The sequence below is a fragment of the Balaenoptera musculus genome, chromosome 11, assembly GCF_009873245.2.
Source record: "Balaenoptera musculus isolate JJ_BM4_2016_0621 chromosome 11, mBalMus1.pri.v3, whole genome shotgun sequence".
NCBI lineage: Eukaryota > Metazoa > Chordata > Mammalia > Artiodactyla > Balaenopteridae > Balaenoptera > Balaenoptera musculus.
Window position 1 is genome coordinate 36,970,918 of NC_045795.1, and position 26,268 is coordinate 36,997,185.

General features: G+C 52.6%; 2 protein-coding genes across 2 annotated transcripts in view; both read left to right on the forward strand.

Annotated features, from left to right (window-relative positions):
- The first annotated feature begins 11,627 nt into the window (after positions 1-11,627).
- On the forward strand, positions 11,628-12,729 carry LOC118904231 (basic salivary proline-rich protein 3-like). Its single transcript, XM_036870149.1, has 2 exons — positions 11,628-11,950; positions 12,132-12,729. The coding sequence occupies exons 1-2, from the start codon at positions 11,628-11,630 to the stop codon at positions 12,727-12,729; spliced, it is 921 nt and encodes a 306-aa protein (XP_036726044.1).
- The window catches only part of MDGA1 (MAM domain containing glycosylphosphatidylinositol anchor 1), a 54,390-nt gene continuing 40,806 nt past the window's right edge, over positions 12,685-26,268 (forward strand). The window contains exon 1 of the mRNA XM_036869191.1: positions 12,685-12,812. Within this exon, the coding sequence (XP_036725086.1) occupies positions 12,746-12,812 (67 nt within the window). The 5' untranslated portion in view covers positions 12,685-12,745. The remainder of the gene's footprint in view (positions 12,813-26,268) is intronic.

Genomic DNA, 26,268 nt, shown 5'->3' on the forward strand with positions numbered 1-26,268 from the left:
ATGTCTTGGGTTGGCAGAAGCAGACCCCAAGATAAGGATTTGAGGGCAATAGTATTCAGTGACTCCAGGAAATACCCAGGGGAGGATGGGGAAGTGATACAGGGGAGGGAAGGCAGCCAATAAAGGGTGCAGTTATTTATCCAGTTACTGTGGAGGGGAGGGGGACTGGAGCCCAACCCTGCTGGGGAACTCTGGGAGCTAGTGTGGGACACATACCTTGGGGACATCCTGCCTGAGAGGTGAGGGAGCTGGGGTGTTTATGCACCAGCTCTGTGAGTCATTGCTGAGGGCTGCTCCCAGGGAGCTGGGTGTTCCTGGTTCTTCTGGCCGCTATGTGGGCAGGGAAAGAAGGCCTTGGGCAAAGGCAATTAGAAGTCAGCCGGAGGGCAGTGAAGTTAGTATAATAGGATATGGGCTGACATAACAATGTTATGTTTGTCTCATCCACTGAAATGGAAGGGAGGGACTTTGTCATGTTCACTGGTACAACCTCTGTCCCTGGAACAGTGTCTGGTAATCATGACATAGTTATTGAATGAATGGATGCCCATTTTACAGATAAAGATGTTGAGGCTCAGAGACATGAAGGACTGTGCCCAGATTAGATTCATCCACAACAGAAGTATTTACTGAGCACCTACTTTGGGTCTAGCACTTTAGTCTCTCTGACTCCAATTCCTGTGTTTCCCCCTAGCCATGCCCTCCCCCAGCCAGGGTCCTAGTGAGGGGGAGATGAGACATCCCGAACTCCATTCCACACTCCCTGGCGCATAAATGCTCCTCTGCCTGACCTGGCAGGGAGAGGTCTAAGAAGTCATCAGTTGAAGTTCAGGCATGAATTGTATAGCCAGGATCTACACTGAAATGTTATTTTGTGTTTTCCCATTTCACTTGGAATAATGAGTGACATTTCCCCCTCCTCCATCCCAAGAAAGGAACCAAGGTCTGTGTCTGAGTCTGGGTTTTCTCGCCTCAAGGAGTTTTGGATTTTGTTATCAATGCAACAGGGACACCCCCATCCAGTTCGGTTTGGAAGTAGAGGTCTCTTGCGGGGGAGTGAAGAGTAGACTAGATAAGCGATGAGGAAAAAGTGACTGACTAGAAGGGCCTCTCCAGCCCAGGAAGTGACAGACATTTGGGGGTTTTTGTTTGGGGTCTTGTGTCCCTCTGGCCTGCAGTGCCAGATGGGGATATTTGTGGAGGCTGGATGACAAGTGCTGAGGCCCTGAGGGTCTCCAGGGCCCACTGTGGTCACTGAGAGGGCTGCTGTGGAGAGCTCTCACAGCCTGTCCAGGGCAGCCGGCCGACTGAGGCCTGGCCCAGGGTTCAGGAGCCAAGGCAACAGGAGTCAATTACCATGGCAACCACAAGGCCCAAGGCCTCTTTCCTGGGTCCTAGATTCTTCTATGACCCTGGAGACTCCCCCCAAACATAACTAAGGCTGATTTCTCAGCACTCTGGCAATTGGAGACTTGGGGTCAGAATTTATTTGACTTGAAAAAATAAAACGGTATGACATTTATTGCATGTGGATGCTGCTGAGTAAATTCAAACCCACTCCAGTGCAGAGGGACCTGAGGGCCTGTGGATGAAGGGGACTGAGCTGAGAGGCACAACACCAGCCTCCTGTCTGCTAGTAAATCTGGCCAGGCAAAGCCAACCCCTGGGTCAGACCTCCTAACTGCTTGGAGGGCAGAGGAGACCACGGGGGAAACACTGGAAGAACTTAATTTTTTTAAAAAATGTATTTGAAAATCACGTTTATTTCTGGTTATGAAAATAATACATACTGCTTAGGACTTCCCTGGTGGCGCAATGGTTAAGAATCCGTCTGCCAATGCAGGGGACACGGGTCTGAGCCCTGGTCCGGGAAGATCCCACATGCTGCGGAACAACTAAGCCCTTACACCACAACTACTGAGCCTGTGCTCTAGAGCCTGTGAGCCACGACTACTGAAGCCCGTGTGCCTAGAGCCCGTGCTGCGCAACAAGAGAAGCCACCACAATGAGAAGCCCACGCGCTGCAACCAAGAGTAGCCCCCGCTCGCGGCATCTAGAGAAAGCCCACGCACAGCAGCAAAGACCCAATGCAGCCAAAAAATAAATAAATAAATAAATTTACATAAAAAAATAATAATACATACTGCTTGCAAAAAGAAAATGGGGGAAATAGAAGCATATGAGGACAGAAATGCAAATCACACATAATTCCATCACCCACAATAATCATTAAAATGGAACTATCTGTCCTTTTCATCTTTATTCTATATACAGATTTTACATAATTGAGACCATATTAATATTATTTATATGATTTATATTCTATCTATAGGGGACAAAGGTCCCTGAGCTCTGCATGGTAAACAAATACAAAACACAAACACACACACTCACATGTTAATTTGCACAGACAGTGGAGAATAGAGCTGGGGGCAGAACACTGAAGAGTAATAATTCCCCACCCTGCTACTAAACAGCATCATGAACCTGAAGAAGTTACTTCACCCTCTCTGTGCCTCAGTTTCTTAATCTGTAAAATTGGGTTGATGAAACCTCTTTTAATTGCCTCCCAGCACTTTGGAGAGGGTCAAATGTGAAAGTCCTTTATCAACTATAGCGGTATCATTAGGCCATGATAAAAAGAACCAGGAGCCCTAGATTTGGCATTTAATTTGCTGTGTGGCTTTGAACCAATTCCTTAGTTTCTCTGCTTCTTAACTACCTACTTAGTTAAAGGAAGGACTGGACCAAGAGTCCTAATAATAAACATAATTTTTAGGGACTTCCCTGGTGGTGCGGTGGATAAGACTATGTGCTCCCAATGCAGGGGGCCCAGGTTCGATCCCTGGTCAGGGAACTAGATCCTACAGGCATGCCGTAACTAAGAGTTTGCATGCCACAACTAAGGAGCCTGTGAGCTGCAACTAAGGAGCCTGCCTGCCACGACTAACACCCAGTGCAAACAAATAAATAAATAAATAATTTAAAAAATAATAATTTTTAGAATGCTTACTATGTGTTAGGCACAGCATGGAGCACTTCATATGCATTTTCTCATTTAATTCCCCTAACAGCCCTATGAAGTTGGCACTATTCATCTTTTTTTTTAAATTTTATTATTATTTATTTTATTTATGTATTTTTGGCTACGTTGGGTCTTTGTTGCTGTGCGCGGGCTTTCTTTAGTTGCCATTAGCGGGGGCTACTCTTTGTTGCGGTACGCGGGCTTCTCATTGCGGGCTCTAGGCGCCCGGGCTTCAGGAGTTGTGGCTCGCAGGCTCTGGAGCTAAGGCTCAGTAATTGTGGCGCACGGGCTTAGTTGCTCTGCAGCATGTGGGATCTTCGCAGACCAGGGCTCGAACCCGTGTCCCCTGCATTGGCAGGTGGATTCTTAACAGCTGTGCCACCAGGGAAGCCCTTGTTGGCACTATCCTTATCACCATTTTTTTGGATGAGGAAACTGAGACACAAAGAGGTTAAGTAACTTGCCCACAGTTACTCAGCTAGTAAGCAGTAGAGCTGGGGTGAAATTAAAGACTCCTGAGCACTGCTGTCTACAAAACTATGACGATAGAAGTGTTCTATATTTGCATTGTCCAGAATGGTAGTCACTGGCTATGTGTGACTGTTGAGTTGAGCGCTTGAAACGCGGCTAGTGTGACTGAGAAACTGAATTTTAAATTTGACTTGATTTAAACTTATATAAATACTAGTAGCCAGAGGCTGTGTGTTTGGCCAGCACAGCTGTATTATGTCAGCTTTTGGCCCCTCTTCTATGTGAGAGGCAGCACCAAGTAGTGGAGAAGAGTATAGACTCTAGTTTCTGGAGCCAGATTCTCTGATTGGAAAACCAGCTTTGCCACTTACTAGCTGTGTGACTTTGGGGGAGTGACTGAACCTCTCTGTTCCTTAATTCCCCATCTCTAAAACGATGATAAAACTACCTACCTACTGGGTGGTTGTGAGGGCAAGTGTCCTTTAGGCTGAGCATTTTATGCTTATGCGATTGTGTACTTAACTCTTTCAGATAAGCCCTGGGTTAGGGGGTGGAAACGGTGAAAGGTGGGGCTAGACTGCTTTCAAAGGGCTGAGTGGGAGGGTCCCTCGGGGTCCCCCTTCCACGCTCGCTCAGGGCCAGACGTGGTTCCCGAAGGCCCCCGGGACGTGGCGTTTCCCCAAGGAGAGCCGGGAGGGCCAGATAATGAGACGAGTTAATCAAAAAGGCAGCGAGTCCCCAGGGCTTGTAGTGTGTTTGGAACAAGGAGCTTGTGGGACACGTCCCGGGACCCCTCCCATCCCCTACCGCATCATGCTGGGGGCCAGAGAGGCTGGGGGCTGCAGTGGATTGGGAAGAGAAGGAGCGTGGTGCAGGGGGTGGGGGGTATGAGGTACAGAGTAGGATGACATCAGCTTGTCCTGGGGTCGGGGCAGAGCGGAGGGAGCTGCAGCTGGGCCTCCATGTCGCACCCACTGGGGTTGGGAGATGGGCGCCGTTCCTGTCATACTCTATGTGAATGGCGCCCCCTGGAGTTTATGCCACGCAGCGGTCCTGTCCGTGTGTGTGCCTGCGATTTTTCTGCTCCAGATTTCCCACTAGCCTCACCTCCACTACCACTTTACAGGGCTCAAAAAGAGGTGATGGTTAAAGGAAAAGGAATTTGCTGGAGAACTTGAAAGGAAAGGGACCTGGGAGAATCATGGGCCCCGTCCCTGGGCCCAGCCCTGGCCCCCTCCCCTCCTGTAACTACATCTTCACTCCCCTCCTCCCTTTCCTCCTTTCCCCTCATACCCCAGCCTGTTTTTTCAAGCCTGAGGACATTTGATCCCGCTTCCGAAGAGCTGTCCTGGAGAAAGTGAGAAAGACCAGCTCAGCGAAATCTGATGCCTTTCACTGGTGCCCTGGGGGCAGATGCCAGAGGACGGAGCCACCCTCAGCCTGGCAGAATGCACCCCCCACTTCAGGAAACTCACCTGACCCACACCTCCCCTCCTAGAAAGCATCCCAGAATGAGGCAGCAGTGGAGGGTCACATCCCCTGCCACTTGTGTACACAATGATTTTCCCAGAATGTTCTGTCCCTCACTTGCCTACTTCCCGTCCCTAAGAATTTGCTTCCTCTCGACCTGCACATAACTCAAACATGTCTTCTTATGTATTCACTATGTCTATTTGTCCCTAATCTACACATTGTCTGGACAATTTGGGCCTCCCTTATCCTGATAATTCAGGTCTTGCCCAGGGCGTACTTCTGTTTCAGTCAGGGTAACCCGACTCAGTTCATTTTAATGAGCAGACACTGAGTGGCTGCCATATGCTCAGTCCTGCACGGGGTGCTGTCTACAAGTGATCCAAATAAGAGCAGGACAACCACCCTGCCGTGGAGCTCACAGCACACGTGGAAACCAAGCACACTGCACAGATGCCACTCTAAGCCTGGGGTGGGAGGTGACATCCATGAGACCAGAGTAACAGGTGGGGCCTTCAGGGAGGAGCTGGTCTCCAGGTGCTCTGCAGCCCGCTTAGCCAGGTGTGTCTTCCTAGAGAGGCCAGTGGAGTGAGGCAGGGATGGGGCTTCTGGCTGGGGTGGGGCCTGGCCCCCAGAGAGAGTGGGTTCTCCTCCCAGTGGGTGTTGATGCTGCATGCCAGCTTCACAGTTTCGCCTTCAAACAGGCCTGGTTCCCAGGAGCCCAGAGAGACATTTGCATTGGGAGAAAGACCCAAATAAAACACCAGGCTGCTTCCCTTGGGCTTGGTTGAAACTTGGAAGGCTGCAGGCAACCAGGCTTAGGGGTATGAAACAATCTTGCAGTAGAGCCAAGAGTCAGAGTAACCACACCTCGTGCTGTCCTTGTTCCTTATGCCATTAGCATTTACCCGTGTAGTGGATAGTTTATTGCTGTTTTCGGTGTATCTGTTCCTGTGTCTATATCCTGGCTCCTTTTTTATGCCAGGATCTAGGAACCTTTAGTAGCAGTCTCCCCACTCCAGGTGGGGGGCCTGAAGGTAGAGCTGTGTCTCCTCCTTCAGACTGGGGCTCCCTGAGGGCAGGGATGTGTCTCCCCTCAGCCAGGGGCTCCCTGAGGGCAGGGCTGTGTCTCTTCAGACTGGGGCTTCCTGAGGGTCTTTACTTGTTGGACGTCTCCACCAGGATGCTCAGTATGATGCAGGCACAATGCCTGGATTAATAAATATTTATTGAATTAATGAATAAATAGTCAAGAGAACCTTACTTTTCCAGCCTATTCACCCCCTTCCTACACCCACCCAGTGGGGAAGTAGAGCTGGGTAAATTAGTGCTCCTTACACCTCCTCAGAGTGGGAAGACCATGTGTTTCCAAGCTGGTGCTAAAACCAAATTACTTCTGATCCACTGAACTGTCAGCTCAAAAAAGTTAAAACTTCCCCTGTTCTAACATTAGTGTGGACAAAGGGAGCTTGAGACAGCCCATGTGACCCTCACTTGAGAAATGGTAGCATCCAGGTCTCCGACACAGCTCATAAGGCTTTGGAGTTCAGGCACATCTGCTCATCGTGGAAATGAGAATCTGGAGCCCAGAGAGGGAGGATCTCACAGTGAAGCAGGGCGCAATCATGACAGTGGCCAGAAATGCGAGGGAGAGACTCCTGTCTCTTTTGCATCCCCCAACCCCATCATTCTAGGACTGGTATTTTAGTAACACACTGTTAAGCCAGTCAGTGAATGTCTCTTTGCCTCAGTTTTCACATCTGTAAAATGGTGGGGGCCACATGTCTTCACTTACCTCATATTTTAAGGACCAAGTAGGATGGTGGATGTGGAATTCCTTGGAAAATTCAAATGTGCAGGCATCCTTGGAGGGTTGTAAAATAATTTACAAGAGAATCCAAATAAATTGGACTTTCAAAAGCGATCATGGTTCCCATTCTCACAATCTAGCCCCATCAATTTTCATTTGTCATTTTATGACAAGTATTTATTGAGCACCCACTAAGTGCCAGGCACCGTGTTAGGTGCTAGGGATGCTGTGGCACCCCCTTCAATCAATTCCTCACACAGAGCCACAACAAGCCTGCTAAATTAAAGTCAGATCCTGTCCCTCTTTTCTTCATAACGCTGTCATAACTCCCATCTTACTCAGAGTAAAGTCCAACATCCTGCAATGAACGCAAAACCCAAATGACCTGCCCCCTTAACTTCCCTGATCTCAGCTCCTACTACTCTTCCCTCATCTACTCAGCTACAGCCAAATACTCCTCACCACCACAGGGCCTTTGCACTTGCTGCCCCCCTCCCTGCGATGCTCTTCCCCCAGACATTGGCACGGTTTGATCCCTCTTCTCTTTAAGGTCATGACTCAAGTGTCAATGGGGTCTTCTCTGTACACCTTCTCTAACATTTCAGGCCTCACATTTCCTGCTCCTCTTCCTAGCTTTTAGTATTTTCCTTACTATCTAAATACTATTTATAGACTATATTATCTGTCTCTTCACTAGAATGTCACCTCCATGAGAGGAGGGGTTCTTGTCTGTTTTGTTCACGTTGAATTTGCAGTGCCTAAGGTAGTGCCTGGCACATAGCAGGAGCCTATTAAATATTTCTTAAATGAATGAATGGTGAACATATGGTCAGGGTCCCTGCTCTGAATCCTGCATTCCATGAGCAGAGAGCCTGCTGGGGGTATGGAGTGAGGGGGCAGTGGAGGGGGCTACAGACCCTTTGAACAACAGAAGTCTCTATGGCCCTTCCTTTCTGAGGATGTCATTGCAGGATTGCAATATTACTAGTCTCGAGCAGCACGATTTATAACAGGAGTTAACTGCTTACTAATTAGCAGCTGGAACCATTAATTGGCTATTTGTTAGAGCTGGAATTAATAAACTGGTCTTTCAGCGGGGTCATAACTCTCCCCGTTCCTCACCCCTCCCAGCCAGCCTTCCCCTACCTGACCAGAAAGTGGCTTGCCCCTAGATTGAATCAATACCTCTCACTGCACGATTTTCAGAGACAATTTCCCTTGCAAGGTGATGACGCTATTCCCGCAAAGACTCTTTCTCTCTCTCTCCCTTTTTCCTCTCCCAGGCTCTGCCTTGCTGGAGACGTGTGAGCGAGAGGCGGGAGGAGATGGGAGAGCTTTCTAGTAATGCACTCTCACAACAAAAGCCCAAAGCTGCACTGCTTGGCTGAGGTCTGGGGCTCCTGGTTCCCTGGCCTCTCACATACCCCCCCACTCAGCAGCTAGTTACTTAGTCTTCCTGGAGGCCGCAGGCTGGGCTTTCTCTAGGGCAAAATAATGGGGTTTTTCTTAGAATATCATGGGTGGAACCCAAGAGTTGGCAGTTGGGTACTGACCATCGAGCCTCCAGGCAGCCTGTGCCCAGTGGCCCGCTTCATGGATGCCTCAGGTCCAGTGGTCTAGCTCTCATCCCGCACCCCCCAAGAGCCCAATTTGGGGCCCAGAGGACTGTTCTCTATTCGAGAAGAGAATAGGAACACTTCTTGTGAAAATATTTACTAAATACCTAGGCCCTTACGTCTCTTCTGTACAGAACAGTGGGAAAGAGCAAGGCCGCAGAGCCCACTTCAGCCACTTAGCAGCTGCGTGAATCACTAAATCCTTCTGTGTTATTCTATGAGAATAACAGTCCTGTGTCACATAGTTGTTATGAGGATTAAATAGTTAATACACGTGAAGGGCTTAGAACAGTGCCTGGCAGGTGGTGTCAGCTATTACTATTATTACTCGCTTCTCTCAACCACTCTCCGAAATGGGGATCCTACTCACTTTACAGCTGGGGAACCTGAGGCCTAGAGAGGTTAAGACTGGAGCTCAGGACAGATGGCTCCCAAGCCTAGTGCTCTTTTCCTTCTCCAGGCTGCCTCCCATTGTCAGACTCAGGGCTCTGTCAGAGGCAGCAGGCAAGGCACACCTAGGGGAGGAGATGACTGAATTTACAGGCGCACGCAAGCAGGCTGTCAAGGTATTTACACTGCATGCAATTAGCTGCAGAGTATTCACAAGTGCATTAGCTACAGCAAATGTTCAGTCCCAGCCTGGCTAGAATTTGGTTCTCTGCTCCCCCTCCCTTTTATCCCTCCCCCATCGCAAGTCTTCTCTCTCTAGGCCAGTGTAGGTATTCAGAGATGGTAAATTCAAGTGACTGTCAGCTGAGTCACTGGGGTTCCTTGTTCACCAGTAATGCACCCCAAAGCCAAAGAGGATCAATTAACTGCTATTTGGGGTTGGACTAGCTAATTGAAAAATAGGAAGGCAGTTTCGCATGACATGGACAAGTGCTCATTCAACTCAAAATGGGCAAAGCCAAGGAGGGTGGGAATCACTGTGATCACTCCCTGAGAGCTTACTGGAGGAGGTGACAATTTTTGAATAAGGGGAGAAAGATGACAATACAAGAAGCTACTCACCATCACACCCTCAATTGTTGCCACTTCCTTTTCAGACTGGGTGGGGGACGTGCGTGGGAATATACAGAGCCTGATAGCGCTGTATCTCTGTGGGGCAGAAAATGGATTTTTCTCTTTGGTTTGGGGGGGCGGTAGCGGGGAGTAGAAAAGATGGCGGCATTGAGGGTATCCTAGGTCTGTGGTATCTGGTCTAGGATGGGAATCACTCATTCATTTAACAAATCTTCAGTTGGAATCTGCTGGGTGCCCAAAACTCAGTTGGATCTGGTTCCCCTTATTCAGCCTTGGACCCACAGGTAAGGAAGGAGAGGAAAAAAAGGAGGGGTTGAAAGAGGAGCAATCAAGTGGAGGGTGGGCTGCAGAATAAGATTCTTCCGATAAAAGAACATGAAAAAGAATGTATGTATTGGGTTGGCCAAAAAGTTCATTCAGGTTTTTCCGTAAGATGTTATATATATAACTGAATCAGCTTGCTGTACAGCAGAAATTAACACAACATTGTAAATCATCTATACTCCAATCAAATAAATTAAAAAAAAAGATTCTTCCGATGGTCTCGGACTTTCTGAGATGGACAGAAGGAAGCTGAGGAGATGTTACCTGATGGCACGCCCCCCCATGCTGCCTGGAATTTCTCCAGACACCTCACATTCCTGCCACCCCACCTCCGAAGCTGGGGGCACGTGCTCCTGTGAGGGTCAGCCCCTGGAGGGTCAGGAGAGGAGGGAACCAGCTGGACATGAGCCTGGGAAACGGGTGGCTTTTTTTTAAAATTTTGTTTTAATTTGCGTACTGAAAAATAAAGTCTTTTTTGGTATACAGTCTTTGAGTTTTGACAAATGCTTGGAGTCGTGGACCACCATCACAACCAAGATATTACGCAGTTCCGGGGGTGGGGGAGGAGGGTTTGTAATCTCCCCGCTTCTTAGTTGCTGCGGTTTTCCGCGCTCCCACGGGCAGTCCTAATACAATCCTTGCGCACACGCCGAGATAAATAACGGCGACAGGTGGAGCAGGTGAGATTAGCAAGACATGGGTAGAGGAAAGCGATCGGAGGTGCGGGGGAGGCCGCCCGCCTTGCTTGCTAGCCTTTACCTCTCCCTGCCGGCGTTTGGGAGGAGCACTCTCCCCACCCCTGCTCTCGGAGGGCCGGTTTGAGGTAGCGGAGTCCGGGAGTGCGGGACCCCGCAGGTGGAGCTGGCCCCTGGCTTGGCTGCTGAAAGAGAGGACGCCCCTGGGGCGCCTGAGGTCCTGAGGGGAGGCAGGACGGAGAGAGGGGCGAGCTGGGGATAATGGAAGGTGGCCTGGGGAAGCTCCGGCTGCGGGGTCCTGCGGACAAACCTGTTGGCAACCTGCGGGCCGAGGCAAGGGCAGGAGCTCTGATCGCTCCCTTTTCGCCCCGGGCTCAGCCAGCTGCTCTGGCGGTGGCCCCCACGCCGGACGCCGGGAGAGGCCGAGGCTGCCTGGAAAGGGGCGGGGCTCGGCCGGGGGCGGAGGGACTCCAGGGCCGCGCAGACAACCCTGCAGACCCACAGCAGGCGACCGGCTCGCCAGCCTGCAGGACCCCAAGAGCCGCGGGCGCCCCGGCCCTCGGCCTTTCCCTTCGACCCCCGCTTCAGTCCCGCCCCCACAAAAGTGCAAAACATTTACAAAGTGGGCAGTGCCCCGCAGGCTAGGCTAGAGTCCCCGGGGCGAACGGCCGTGCTTGCCCAGCGAGAGTACTGGGATCGGTGCACCCGGCTCGGGCAGCCGGTCTGGGTGTGCAAGGGCGGGCGAAGAGCGAGTGTGCAAGCGCGCTGCAGAGCCCGCGCCGAAACCCACGTCTCTTCGCCTCTGTCCTCGGGATAGATGGATCCATTTCTGCTTTCTGACATTTTCCTGCTGGGGGGATGGGGGGGCGGAGAGAGGGAGAGAAGGGGGGGATGCAGAGAGGGGGGAGGGGGAGAGAGAGGGAGAGAGAGAGAGAGAGAGGGAGAGAGAGAGAGAAGAAAGGCAGTCCGCTTCCCCCAGCCCTGTTTTGTTTTCTCTAATTGGTCCTGGGGGAGGCGAGGAAATTGGACAGAGGCTGGGCCCGGCGAGCTGCGCTGCCTTTAATTGGCTCCTTTTTTTTAACTGGAGGGGAATCAAACAGGAGAGCGAGCGACAAAGGGTGGGAGAGCGAGAGACCGAACGAGGAGACGCGAGGAGGAGGGAGGAGAGGGGGAGGCGGGGGGGGGGGCGCGGAATGAAAAGCTCGGAGGGGGGAAAAAGCAGCACAGCGAAGCCCAAGTTGCCGAGCGAGCGGAGCGCTCCCGAGGCCCGAAGCCCAGCTGCAGCCGCGCCCGGCAGCCCGGCCCGGCCCCGCCTGCTCTGGGCCCCCGCCGGCGGAGGCCGCCGGGCGGGGGCGGGGACGGGGACGACCAACTTGGGTCGCGGCGCAGCCCGGCTCTCCCGAGAGCACCGAGCCGGGGAGCGCCACCGCCACGGCCAGACGGCGGGAGCGGAGCGAGGCAAGCAGAGGCGGCAAGCGGCTCCCGCGCCGCAGCCCAGGCCTTGGCGAGAGCGCGAGTATTTTTCAAACGACTCAAACTTTCCTTCTTTCCCCGCGTTCTGGGGTCTCTCTTGGATGGAATTGCTCTCCTGATTGCCGCGGGGCCCTGGGGCGCGATTCCTCCCCGGGGTTCCTCGGTGGCTCGGCTAACTTCGCGGACCCGTGGACCCGTGACTCTCGCCCCTCCGCGGAGCCTAGCCCGCGCTTCTCCCCTGCTCAGGAGGGCCAGAGCCGGGGCTTTTCGCCTCCGAGAGGACGCCCAGCCCGGCCCCCTTGGGTCGGGACATTGAGCCCCCAGCACCGGCCGCAGAACTGGAGACAGCGGATTAACACCAGCGGAGCCCCGGCCTCCCCGCCCCAGCTCCGCGGAGGGGCGTCCCCTGGGCGGGGAAACGACAAGTTTGTCAGTCGTCGGTGGCCTGTTGGATCCAAGCGCCTCCGCCTCTGCAAAGGGGTCCCTGGCGCCCAGAACCCCGAGCGGACAGCCCTGGGAACCCGGAGAGGCTCGGCGGCCGGGCTTCTCGGGCCGGGGCGCTGGCTGCTGCGCCGGGCGCGCCGAGGCACCCGGGGCCGGGCCAGCGCCCCCTGCGTTCCCACGCGGGCAGCGGCCCCGCCGGAGGAGAAACCCGGGTCGCTGCCGCTGCCGCCGCCACCGCCGCCTCCTCAGCCTCCTGATTTCCGTCGCCGCCGCCCCCTCCGTCGCCTCTCGGGGAAGGGGAAGACGCAAGGGGCATCGCAGGGCCCCGGCGGAGGCGCCCCCCACCGCCTCTCGGGCTGCGCCGCCTCGCGGGGATGAAGCACGGGCCGTGAAGATGGAGGTGACCTGCCTTCTACTTCTGGCGCTGATCCCCTTCCACTGCCAGGGACAAGGAGTCTACGGTAAGAGCCCGCGTCCCGCTCCATGCCGGCTTAGCACCGCGCGGAAACTTTGCAAGAGGCGCAAAGTGCGCGCTGCCCGGGTTTGGTGGGTACCCCGGCTCGGACTCTGGAGTGGATACCCGGGTCCCCGCCCTTTTCCAGAGCGCGAGGAGATCGAGCTAGCTGCTTCAGAGCACGGAGACAGGTTGTAGGGTCTGGCGTGAAGCCAGGGATGCCAGGGGGAGGTAGTACCCACTTTCCCAAACCCTGCCAGGGTCGGGAGTGAATCGGAACACTTGAGAGCACCCAGTTGGCTCGAGAGACCCTGACAGACCGCACACCGGGGGCTGGGAAAACGACTTGCACCGAAACCTCATCCCACCCTGGCTCGGCCTCCGGAGTGGAAGCCGAGCGATGCACGATGCGGAGTTGCGCCTGGCTGGCGAGCGAGCTGGCTGCCACTACCGCGGCCCGGCGGCTGGCTCGCTTTCCCGGCTCTCGCTGGGCTTCGCTGCTTCGCTTCTTGACAGCCCAAGCGGATGCAGGCATCCCCTAGATCCGGCTCCCAAGACCCCAGAATCCCTTCTCGGACCTCTCCTGAGACAGTTAGTTCTTCCTGTCCCCGGTTCCCAGCTACAAAACCCCAGCCCCACCTTCCTTCTGCCTGCGCGCACACATTCAGCCACAGTCCCCAGGAAAGCAAACACTGCACGCACCCATCAGGCTACGTGTCGAAACTCTGCCTCCAGCCACGCAGCTCTGCTCCCGCGTCCGCACCCACGCTCTCAGGCGCCAAGGGAACTCTGGTTACCCCTTCTCCCTTCTCTCTCGTCGGTTTTCCGGGAGAAATATCCCGGGAGTGGGTATCATCCGTTCAGGATCACGAGGGCTCATGCCTCTCAGGGACTTTCCCTCTGAGTTCTGGCAGCCAGCAATGCCCTGACCCACAGCACAAAAAGTCTTTGGGGCGCGGTGGCCCTTACTTTACCTTCTTCTGACTGCAGGGTGGTCTGTATAGGTCACTTTTTTAATGATGTGTGTAGCTGGAGTGGGGAAGATTCTCTTTCCTTCTTTCTCTAGGGTTGAGGACCTAATTATTCACCTTTAGATGGGGAGAGGGTTGGACTTATTCTGTTGAGGGGGTGGGGGCAGAGGCATTGTCCCTCAGCTGCCAGCCTCAAGTGCAGATGCTAAATGCTTCCTTCTGGGGATGCCTGGCCTGTGTCCCTGAGCCTGGCAAGAGGGAGGGGTGTCCTGGGGGTATCTGGGAGGTGACATCCTCCTGGCCCTACACAGCTAGCTGGCTTGGGCTTAATTCCCTGGGGGAGGCTGGCCCAGGCATCTGGCCAAAGTCTGCTGCTTAATTAGTTTGTGTGTCTCTTACTGCCTGGCCCTTTACATAGGCCAGAAAGGGAAAGAAGGAGGAAGAATGCAGCAGGGACTGAGAGAGGCTGCATTGTGGAGAGGAGGCCACTAGGCGGGTTCCAAAGGCCTTGGCCTCCCCAGGGTAGGGGAAGACATCAGGGTGTACTGGGGGGGGTCCTCTTTCTTTTTTCTCCTCAAGGCTTCCCTACAGCTTCACTGTCTCCTTAAGGGGTGGCCTAAGGAGGGACCTGCTGAGGTCTTTGCCTTCTCACCACACCCCAGGGGCTCTGGAGAGCGATGGGGAGTCCTCCGCCTCTGCTGCTATCCTCCACCCTGCTCCTCCCTCTGAGTGCCCTTGGGCAGATCTGGCCATCTCCTGGCCAGAATGGCCCATCTCCTGGCCATTCCTCTTCTCTATCCCCTCCAGTTTCTTCAACCTTATCCGGGGCTGCATGGGACGCATCTTGAAGAAGCTCCCCTGAGCCTAGCCTGGAAACCCCAGCAATGAAGGAAGGGGGTGGGGCAGTAATTTCTGTGGACCCTGATTCAGAGTACTTTGGGGCCAGGATTTAGCCGTTGGCTTATAAGTCCCCTTTTCTCTGTATTTTCTCCACTCCCTTGTGTGCCTGGGTCCCAGCTGCTCTCACTCAGAGCAAATCAAGGTGTGTTGCTGTGCACTGGGGCCAGCCCGGAGCTCTTGGGTGACGTTCTTTCCACTTGCCCTTTGAGAGCATGACTCCAAGGAAGGCCTCAGGGGAACTGCAGGGTGAAAAGTCTTAATCGAGGTGGATGGAGAGTGGAGGATCTAGTGAGGAGGAGGACCACAAGAGGCTGCCGAGTTCCTTGTGATGCTAGAAGCCTTGGCCAGATATAGCAGAAGGGAGAACTATGGTATCACTGGGTCTGGCTTAAAGAAATAGTATGGCGAGGGACTTCCCTGGTGGCACCGTGGTTAAGAATCTGCCTGCCAGTGCAGGGTACACGGGTTTGAGCCCTGGTCCCGGAAGATCCCACATGCCGTGGAGCAACTAAGCCTGTGCGCCACAACTACTGAGCCTGTGCTCTAGAGCCCGCGAGCCACAACTACTGAGCCCGTGTGCCACAACTACTGAAGCCCACGTGCCTAGAGCCCATGTCCACAACAAGAGAAGCCACCGCAATGAGAAGCCCGTGCACCGCAATGAAGAGTAGGCCCCACTCACCGCAACTAGAGAAAGCCTGTGTGCAGCAACGAAGACCCAACGCAGCCAAAAATAAATAAATAAATTTTAAAAATATTAGTTCTTTAAAAAAAAAAAAAGAAATAATATGGTGAGCTAGATCTTCTGCTCCACCCCCCCCCCCCAAAGCAGATGAAGCAGTTTGAGAAAGAGTAGAGTGTAAGGGTGAGGGATGGTCACTCATGCCCATCATTGTATGTCAGCACCTAGCATGGTGTCTGGCACACAGCAGGAGCTGGCAAATATTTGTTGCATGAATAAAGGGCCATTGCTGGGGGGAAGTTGAGGAAATGTTTCTTGAAATTCTTACTCTGCAAGAAGTCTGTCTAGGATGGTTTCCAGCAGCGTAGTGGGGTCTCTTTGAGAGTCTCTGCTTAGGGAGAGTCATGGAGTCCTAGGCTGGCAGCCGTAGGGGACCTCAGCTTCCCTGGCAGTGAGAAGGGAGGCAGGTTTTACTCAAGGCACAAAAGAAAAAAGTGTGCCCGAGGGAGGGAACCCCAGCATCTTCCCAGCCTGTGTGGCTGAGGGAGGGGCAGATTAACATGGAAGCTGAATTGAGGAGAGGGAGGAAGAGCAGGATGTGGAGGGTAAACCCGTCAGGATCTGGCCTGGGCTGTGGGTCCCTGATGAGGCTGGTGGGAGGCAGGTGCCTGGAGCCCTATGCCTGGCTTCCCTCTGAGTGTCCTCTTGTCGTCTCTGAGGTCCGCTGTCTACAATGGGGCTGGGGAGGTGCTCTCAGTCTGGTCAGGTGGTTTTGCTCTTCTTGGGGGCACAGATGCTACAGGAGCTGAGTACTGGACCAGATGGTCCATTTGGAGCCCGTCCCCTCTTCCCTCCTGCCTCCCAATCTCCTGGCCCAGTTTGTTGTGCTCCCAGTGGATCCTGTAATCTGCTTTCTGGCAAGCCAGGGGTGTGGGCTAGCCCCAGAGGCCTAGTTCTGGGGCAAAGACAGTAGCCAGGTGATGGAGGAGGAATATCCTACGTGTGGATAGCATCAGAAAACATCCCCTCCTCCATCCTGGCTTCCTCTCTTACTTCCATAGCTGCTGGACTTCCAGCCAGGGGCAGGTCAGTGGGACTCCTCTCCTTTACAAAAACACAACAAACCCCTGGATTATTTAATATGCAGGAGTGCGAATTGACATTATCCTTAAGACAGGTTGTTTGCAACTTACTGGTGGAAGTCAAAATATTTCACCAAAGGTGTCATCAGAAACTACTATCCTATGCTAATTTTTGTGGGAACATGAAGACAGATGTTGAATAATTTGACAAGAGCAACATAGCTTACAGAATTATCACCAAGTCAGGTTTTTTTCCCTCCTCTGAGGGGTGCGGAGAGGGAATTTCAGTAAGTGTGTCTCCCAGTGCCGTCTTCTGGGTGTTGATCTGAGTGTGGGCACCCTTGGGATTTTTCACTGGCATTTCTACCCCATGCCTTGAAACTGGCTGTCCCCTGGAGAAGGAAGGCATCGCATCAGAAAACTCTGGCCTCCCAGGGCAAGCAGAAGGCTTGGGGGTTTCTAAATGTCCTCAAGAAGGTCCCTGCCTCTGTCCCTTCTTCCTTTTCAGTTATAGAAACTACACGAGGGAGAAAGAGGGCCTTGTGTCCACAAATCCAGGCTGTTTTGTTTGCTTTGTCAACATTGTCTGCACCCCTGCCCCACCAAGTTTAAGTTGACCCCTGTGCTAGCCTGAGGGCTCCCAGGCCTGACGTTGGGGCCAGAGAGTCCTCCTTCAGGTCAAGAGCCACGTGATGTCCCATCCTACACTGCAGGCTGCAAATTTGTGCTTCCTGGGGCTGGGGGTGGTTAGAGAGGATGAGTTTGTTAGCCAGGAAGGCACCTTCAAGAGGCGGGCTGGGGACATGCCAAGAGCCTACTTGTAATTGGCCAGGCCTGGCTGTGAGCTGCTGGGGCCAGGGTGGCAAAGCCTCGATTAGAGCCTGGTATTAGCTCTGCTTTGCTGGAACATGGAGGGACGGGTGAGGGCTCCATAGGGAGAATGGAGGGAGCTAATCACAGCCGCCAAGGCCAACAAATGAATGATGCAGGAAATCAATACCCGGGGGCGGGAGTGGAAATCCGGGCAGTGGTAGCAGCCACGGCTTCTCCCGCTGCCCAGGAGGCGCAGGCGGGCCTGGGAGGAGTGAGACAGAGGCAGCAGTGTGAGGACCCTCCTCTCCCCCACACCCTCCCCACTCCCCTTCGTCTGCCTTCCTCTCCCCCACTCCTACCTTTCATCTCCTTGTGGCTGGGCTCAGGGAGGATGGGCCAGGAGATGCCCCACCTGGCAAAAACAGGGGACCTGGGAGATGGGACCTTGGGCCACTCAGTCCTGGAAGAGCGCTCCCCAGCTCTGACTTGCCTCTGGACACCTGAGCCTGACTAGGCTCCAGGTGCGAGGGTGTGTGCCTGGGGACCCTGCCCTGTGCCGCTGGCACTGCCACTCCAGATATGGCCAGCAGGGGGAGGGCTTGGCTGTCACATTGCTTCTTGCCTTTCCTGGGCTCTCCTGGCCTCAAGCCTCCCAGTAGGATGAGCTTAGCCTGGGGCCCACGGGAGCTCCTTAAGGCCTTCTGAAGCTCTCCACCTCCCGTGTCCCCACCCCAGTGTCCCAGGGCATTCGCCTGTGGCCAAAGCCACACTTCCTGAACCCTAGGCTGGAGGAGAGCTCTCTGGTGGGGCTTGGCTGGGTTGTGTGCAGAGCAGGGGCTTGTGCCTTGGCAGAGCTGCCTCTTTGTGAACCTGAGTATGGCCCCTCTTCTGCATCTTCCTCCCCATAGTCAGAGACCCTGCTTTGCAGGCACACATCTGCTGACGGCTGATACTAGGTATTAAGGGGGCCCTATTGCATTTAAATGCTGCTATGGAAGGCAAAAGCAATGCTTAACCCAAAGGAATGAATCTTTTTTCTTAAGCAACCCAATCTCCCTTTTCGCAAGTCTATGAGTAACACGTGTTCTCTGCAAAAACAATCAGAGTAAACATAAAAGTATAAGGAAGAAAGTAAAACTCACTTGACATCCTGCCTTGCATTCGATGATGATTCTTTCAGGCATCTTTTTGGGCAAATAGGAATGAACTTTTTAGGGGAGAATCATTGGTTATGACGACCATATCTTATAGGTGTGTAAGTACCACGTGCATTGCCAAGCATTTTCATGCATCTACCTCCTTTGATTCCGTAACATTCTGAGAGGTCAGAACAGGGAGTCCTATTGTCCCCATTTAACAGATGGGAAAACCAAGGTTCTAAGAGTTTAAGAACTTGCTTAAGGTTACACAGCTGGTAAGAAGTGGCTTGTAGACTCGATCCCAGTGGATCTTCTGATTTGGGGGTTGGAAAACAGTATGGTGTCCCTCTCGCCATTCATTAAATATTTACTGAGCACTTCCCTTGGGCAAGGCCCTGTTCTGAGCATTGACAGGGCTACTGAGATAAATAAGATGCCCTCAAGGAGAAGGGGAGAGGAATCACATACAAGATGGTGGTTCCTGGATGATCTTGATAAATGCCATGTGGCAAGGGCAGATAAAGGGCTGTGGGAATTCGAAGAGGGAGGAAATTACTTCCAAGGCCTGGTAGAGGAGGGGGCATTTGAACCAGCCTTGACAAATAGAAGTAAGGAGAAGGGCATCCCAGGTGGAGGACTCGTTATGGCAAAGGCATGGAGGATAAAGAACCTGGGTGTGTGGGGGGAGTCGTGAGTCGTTGATTTGGGCTGGAGCGTAGGTTGAAAGGGAGTCAGGGCAGTTAGAGTTGAAACAGTAAAGAAATAATAATAAAAACTGCTAACATTTGCTGCCCAGGCTGAGATCAGGAATATGTATTGTCTTCTTTAATCCTTACCATAATCCCTTAAGAGAGAGTCACTAATCAGCCCATTTTACCAATGAGTAAACTGAGGGCTCAGAAGGATGAAGTTACTTGTCCAAGGGGCAGAGCTGGGCTTGAACCCAGATTTGCTGATTATAAAGCCTGTGCTTGGGGGGAGTAGGCTGGAATCTTGGGTTTGTGAAGGTGTTGAGCAAGGGAATGGGTTGATATGAGCCCAGGTACCTCATATCAGGCTGGGTAGCCGTGCAGCTGTGTGTTTGAAGAGGCTGCGGTCAGGCGGAGGGAGACTGGTCAGGAGATCCAGAAGTTGTCTGGGGAAGTCGTAATGAGAGCTTGATCCAGGGTGGTGGCTGTGAGAATGGACAGGAGGGAGTGGGTACAAGAACTGCAGCCAACCAACAAACATGTAAGAGAAGCCTCTGTAAGCGGCACTTGAGATATTTGATGAAATAAACATGCTCTTGTTCTCCTAGAGTTTAAGTTCAAGTTGAGGGGAGACAGGCAGTAAACAAGTCAGTGAATAAGTAATGCATTCTATGGTGATGAATTTTATAAAAATGGGTAAAGCAGCTAAGGGGACAAGGTGTGGTAGGCTGTGGTTCAAGTTTATACCCATTAATTGGGGGTAGAGGTGCTCCTTGAGTAGGTGCCACCAGAGCAGACACCTGAAGATGCCCGAGGGAGGAGGGAGGAAGCCCCGTGGATGTCTGCAGGAAGTGTGATCCAGGCGGGAGAATAGCCAGTGCAAAGGCCCTGGGGTAGAAACATGCCTGGACTATTTAGTAACAACGAGGAGTCCAGTATGGCTGGAGCAGAGTGAACCATGGGGAGGGGAGTAGGAGGTGGGGTTAGAGAGTTAATGGGGGCAGATTGTTTGCAGCCTTGAAGGCTAAGTAAGGACTTTGGATTTTATCCTGAGAGAGGTAGGGGCCATGGGAGGGTTTTGAGCAGAGGACAGACATGAACTGACACCTTTTTAATAGAATCCCTCTGGCTGCCATGTAGAGCATAGACTGTAGGAGGTTGGGGATGGGGGAAGGATCCAGTCAGAGACTGTTACAAAAGGCGAGAAGTGAGACTGTACAATCATTGGGTCCTGACAGTATTTCAGAGCTTGGGCAAGAGATGGGAGCTGAAAATGGCTCTGAAGTTTGGTGTTGGGAGGCTTGGCACACAATGGCAATGAGATGGAGCGAAGGCCATGGGAAGTCAGACAGGTTTGGGGCAGTGGAGTGAAGCAGTTAAATGCCTGGACTTCTGGGTAAGGAACCCGTGTTTGAACCAGCTGTGAGAGCCCGAGAAATTACATCTGCTTTCAAAGCCGTGGCTTTTCTGCTTGTCAGATGTGTTTGTGATAAGCATGCAATAAGCCGTACCTGGAAAGCCCTGAGCACTGTTCTTGGCACTTAGTAAGGCCTCGGTGAATAGTTTTATTTGAATGACAATGCCAGTGCAGTTTTGAACTTCACGGGATTCTGGTGGTGGGGTGTCTGGGAGAGATGTTGATGGACATGAGTGGCGGTGCTCAGGAGAGAGATCTGTTCTGAGAGGTGGACTTGCACATCTGGATTTATGTCTACACAGCGATGTGAGGTGAGACCATGAGGTGGGATAAAATTGCCAAGGAAGAGAGAGTAGAGTGAGAGAGGAGACTGGGCTGAGAGCAGTGCCCTGGGGGTGGGAGGAGGAAGAGGAGACAGAGCAGGTGGCATCAGGGAGGTAGGAGGAGACCCAAGAGGGGACAGGGACCAGAAAGGCAGGGAAGGGATGGAGTCCATGGGAGGAAGGGCCATCTGAGGTGGGAGAGGAGACAGAGTAAGGGCCGTCTGGGGACCGGGAGGTTGGTGGGGATGCGGCTGCAGCACAGAGCGGGGCTCCTTCTCAGGGGGACTTCCCAAGGAGTCCCCTGGGGATTTTGTGAAAATGCAAATTCTGACTCAGTGGGTCTGGAGCTGAGCAGAGATTGTGCATTTCCAACAAACTCCTGGGTGATGTTGATGCTGCTGGCCCACAGACTGCTCTTTGAACAGCAAGGACAGACAGGAAGGAGGATTGGACTCAAATGGGAAGACTTGGGTTGGAGGGTCAGTGGGCAGCTTGCTGCCTCAGAGACCCTAGCCCAGGAGCCTCACCTCTCTGAGCTCAGTTTCCTTATCTGGAAGGCTGGTTCAGGCACTGCTGCCTCTTGGGATTACAGAGGAGCCGAGAGTGATAGCACTTAGTAAACTCTAAGGCAATCTATGGGGACTTTGTTTCACGAGAGCGGAGGGGATGGCAGGCAGGTGGTAGGGAGCCCTGGGTGTGGGTGGTGTATGGAAACAGGAGGTGCAGGCTGCCCTTTTGAGAAATGTCACAGGCCAGGGAGGGCTGGAACCGCAGTTCCCCTACCCAGGCCGGGCCTTCTGCCTCTGGGAAGCTGGGGCTGCAGGGGTGGGTGACCTCAGTGTGTGTGTGTGTGTGTGTGTGAGTGTGAGAGAGAGAGAGAGAGAGTGTGTGACGTGGGCGGGCATGAGGCCACTGCTTGGCCAGCTTTGGAGATTCCACCCCAGTCTCTTCTTTGTTCCTTTCCAGTCCCAGAAACTCAGCCGGGATTGACTTTGATTATCTGGAGGGTTGGGAGCTGTGTGGAGAAGTGTTTCTCAGCCCCGGGGGGCATGTCAGAACCACCTGGAGAGCTTTTTCAAGAACAGATACCTGGCTCCACCCCCGGACCTCCTGAATCAGAAACTCTGCAGGTGGCATCAAGACAGCTGTGGTCGGAAGCTCTCCAGTTGATTCTCAGGCACAGCTGGTGTAGACAGTGCATCTGAATGAGTCAGGCCCAAACAGATGCCTTCTTCCCTTGGGCTTTCTGAGGGCATTTCTGGGTTTTCCAGGTCACCGCCCAAGCTTTGTTTCAGCCATGCTCATCTGGACCCTCGGGTCTTAAAAAAAAACTCACTTATCATTTTTTAAATTATGAGCCAGGGGACTTTCTAGTTTAGTAGTCTAAATGGAAAGGTCAGGAGCTTGGGAGAGTAGCCTCTCTCACTCTGCTTCTAGCCAGGGAATTTCCAGACCTGAACCTAAAGAGACCGAAAGAAACTGCTCCAGAAATGTTGTTTTCATTGATTTTCAATAGGTAAATTCTGTTACCTTTTTGAAATGTGGCCCTTTTGTTTATTCTCTTCTCTTTTTGGTTTAGAGAAAATGGAAATTTCAGAGCTGGGCCACGTCGTAGCAATTCAATTCAAATGTAAACCGAGCACATGTTTAATGAGCAGCTGCTAAGTGTCTGGAAGGGAGGTGGGCGCTGTGGCTGCAGGGAGGGCTGAAGGATACCTGCCCCCAAGGAGCTCACAGTGGCGCGAGAGAATGCAGCCTTTTCCAGTGTCCTCATTTTCCAGATGTCGAAGCTGAGGCTCAGCTTGAGGGACTTACCCAAGGCGCTGAAGTTAGCAGGTAGTGGAGTCAGGATTTGAACTCAAGCCTGCCCAATACCAAGTCTGGTACTTGCCTGTTGCCCCCAGTGTGAAATTCCTGAGGGCAGGATCTGACATTTTTTTTTTTTTTTTCCCCAGACTGTGCAGCAGAGAATGGGTTGCTGATGGGAGCAGCATGAGGACCCTCAGTCCTATATCAGTTAGGAATCACATTCTGTTGCCAGAACCGAAGACCTGACTACAGAGTCTCAAACAAATTAAAGTGACTTTCTTAAGTCTAGAAGTAGGCTATCCACGGCTGCTCTGGTGGCTCCTTGGTCACTAGAGATCCAGGCTCCTTTCATCTTGCTGTTCTGATCTCCTTACGGTGGTGCTTCTCAAACCTTGCTGCATATTAGAATTACCTGGGGGTGTTTAAAATTTGTGAAGCTTCGGTCATACCTCATATCAACTAAGTCAGAATGTCTGGGAGTGAGAACCAGGGATCAGCATTTTTTTTTTTTTTTTTTAAAAAAAGAAGGATCCCCAGATGATTCGGATGTGCAGCAAAGTTTGGGAACCCCTGCCTTAGAGCATTTTGCCTTAAAGTCACCAAGGGGCTGCTGGGGCTCAGCCATCATGACATATTCCAGGCAGGAAGAAGGGAGGAACACTTAAAAGGCTGAGTCATTTACCAGTTGAGTCAGCTTTTCCAGAAGCCCCCTTCCAATGATGTCTGCTTACATCTTACTGGCCATTCTTTTTTTTTTTTTTTTTTTTGGCTTAGTCGGGTCTTAGTTGTGTCACATGGCATCTTTCGTTGCGGCACACAGGCTTCTCTCTAGTTGTGGCGTGAGGGCTCTGTAGTTGTGGTGCACGGGCTCCAGTTGCCCTGCGGAATGTGGGATCTTAGTTCCCTGACTGGGGATCCAACCCGTGTCCCCTGCATTGGAAGGCGGATTCTCAACCACTGGACGACCTGGGAAGTCCCTTACTGGCCATTCTTAGATGAAGGGAGGCTGATAAATGTAGCTTTTTATTTATTTATTTATTATTTATTTTATTTTTGGCTGCGTTGGGTCTTCGTTGATGCGGGGGCTTTCTCTAGTTGCTGCGAGCGGGGGCTACTCTTCGATGCGGTGCGCGGGCTTCTCATTGCAGTGGCTTCTCTTGTTGCGGAGCACAGGCTCTAGGTGTGCTGGCTTCAGTAGTTGTGGCACAAGGCTTAGTTGCTCCGTGGCATGTGCGATCTTCCCGGACCAGGGCTCGAACCCATGTCCCCTGCATCGGCAGGCAGATTCTGAACCACTGCGCCACCAGGGAAGTCCCAATGTAGCCTTTTAGATGGACATATTCTCACCTAAGAGAATATCAGGGTTTATTTAGATAGAAGGGGAGAATGGAAGTTGGGTAGGTAATGAGCAGTCTTTACCACAAATCCCCACCTCAGGATCAGTTGGCATTTCTTGAAATGAAAGGATTTAGATGGATGGGAACAGCTCTTCTTCTCCCCACCTCACGCTACCCTGCCAGCCTAGCTCAGGTTGGGTGGGGTGCTCTGGCGGCTCTGAGTATGGCCAGAAGGAACCTTAGAGAAGACAGAGAGCCAGAGCAGGGAAGAGGCTTGCTTGGGGCAACCCAGACGTTCATGTGAGGGTCCAGCTTCCCATCTGCTAGTGCTCGTTTGCTCCTCCTCACCCCAGCACACTGTTCATTCACACTTCTGTGAGGTTGTTCATTTCCGCTGGTTGGTACCTCCCTCCACTAGCAGATGGCTCCTTTCAGTCCCAGCCGCAGGAGAGCTCTGTGGACCCTCCTGGTTTGGGGGAACCAGAAACTGAGGGACTGTGCTAGAAACCATGATCTACCTCATCTTTCTGCCTCTCAGCAAGCCCACACCCACATGAGCCCAGGCAACCCCACTGCTGTTTGCTCAAGGTCTAATCCTTTGTTGGGAAGTTCTTCTCATTGTCTGACCTTATTTTAGCTTGTTGTAACATAATCTCTTATCAGAAAGATTCAGAAGCTGAGGCCTCTGAGCTGAACTTGAATATCTCCTTAGCCCTGAGACTTTTCCTATGTGAAACTCTAAATGAAGGCACTTATCCCGTCTCTGAGAGGGACATCCGGAGGGTAGACGTGGGGAGGGAGCTGGATTCTGGTGGCCTCATCTACCTGGGTTTGGTTCTGGTGTTCCAGTAAAATGCAGGGGGCCTCTGGGGAGGTCAGTTTATCTCTAGCAAAATACATAAGCCCACAAGGCAAGCTGAAGTTCTGTGCCATCACAAGACCTGGCTTTACTCTCCTTTCTGGAATAAGGCCATGTATTCCAGATACAGAGAAGGCCAGGAGATGGAGCTTGAGGGTGTGGCGAGAAGTGAGCTCAGCTGCGATACAGTGGTCTTAACTGACCCAGAGGCACTTGAATCTCAAGGAGTCTGTGCAGGAAGAGACTGAGACCAGAGAAGGTAAGGTCAAGGTCACACAGCAATTGGGTGCCAAGGCTGAAGTTAAAAGTCACATCAAAGGACCTTCCAGCTGGATCTTTCTCATTCTCCTATATTATCCTGTGGGCTCAGGAGAAGCAAGGACACATCTGCATGGCATTTATAAGCTCCCATGAAGTTCAAAACTGCACTGGCATTGTCAGAGCCAGGAGAGAACTTAGATCAAATATAATAATTTGTTAGAAAAGAAACCTGAGGCCTAGAGAAGGCAAGAGAAGTCCCCAGACCACACAGCAAACAGGCAGCCCAGCTTGGAATCATGCAAGGTCAGAGGTAATGGGCTTAGAAGTTACCTGGCCCTAACTGGTCAGTTTTTAGAGGCAGAAACCAGTGGTCAGAGGTGAAGGGTCGCTCCAAACCCTACCTGCCACTGAATACACCCTTCTCTCCCACTTCTATCTCCCAAGTCATATCTGGGCTCTAGGATACCGAGAGGACTGTGTGTGTGTGTGTACGCGTGTGTGCGCACGTGTGGCTTAATGTGCCAGGGGCAGCAGGCAGGAGACGTAAGAGGCTTTCTCCAGATCAAGCCACCCACCTCCTTCTGGGGCATTCAGAGGCTACAGTGAGTTCTCCCCTCCCCTCCTGGCTTCCTCCAGTTCCCCGTACAGCCATGGCCCCTGGCGTTGCCCACTGGCACAGTGGCCTTGGGGGTGCTGGGAGGGCTCAGCACTGAGGGATGCCCTAATCTGCCTGAAGCACCGACACCCTGCCTGGCTCACTCCCTCACTTTCTCGGGAGCTGAGGGAGCAGGGGCTGTGAGGCTGTCCAGGGCGACGGCGGGCTGCATCTCCCCACAGTCTCCTCCCCTTCATTCTGTCGGAGCTGGGGCCGGTGAAGCCAGTGGCTCCTTCGGGCTCTCTTGCAGAATTATAGAGCCAGGGATGAGGGGCTGAGGGGTGAAAGGAGTGATTGGTGGGGAGCCCTGGCTGCTGGTGGAGATCAGTGTGTGTGTGTGTGTGTGTGTGTGTGTCTTTCTGTCTGTCTGTTTGTGTATGGAGAACCATTGGCAGGAGATAAGCTGTTCTCACTGGGTACCTCAGCAGGAGCTGAAATACATTCCCCAAGTCCTCTCTACGCTGGGCATGTACACTTCATCAGTATTTTTCGTGCACACATAAATATATGTGGGCACGCATGTGCT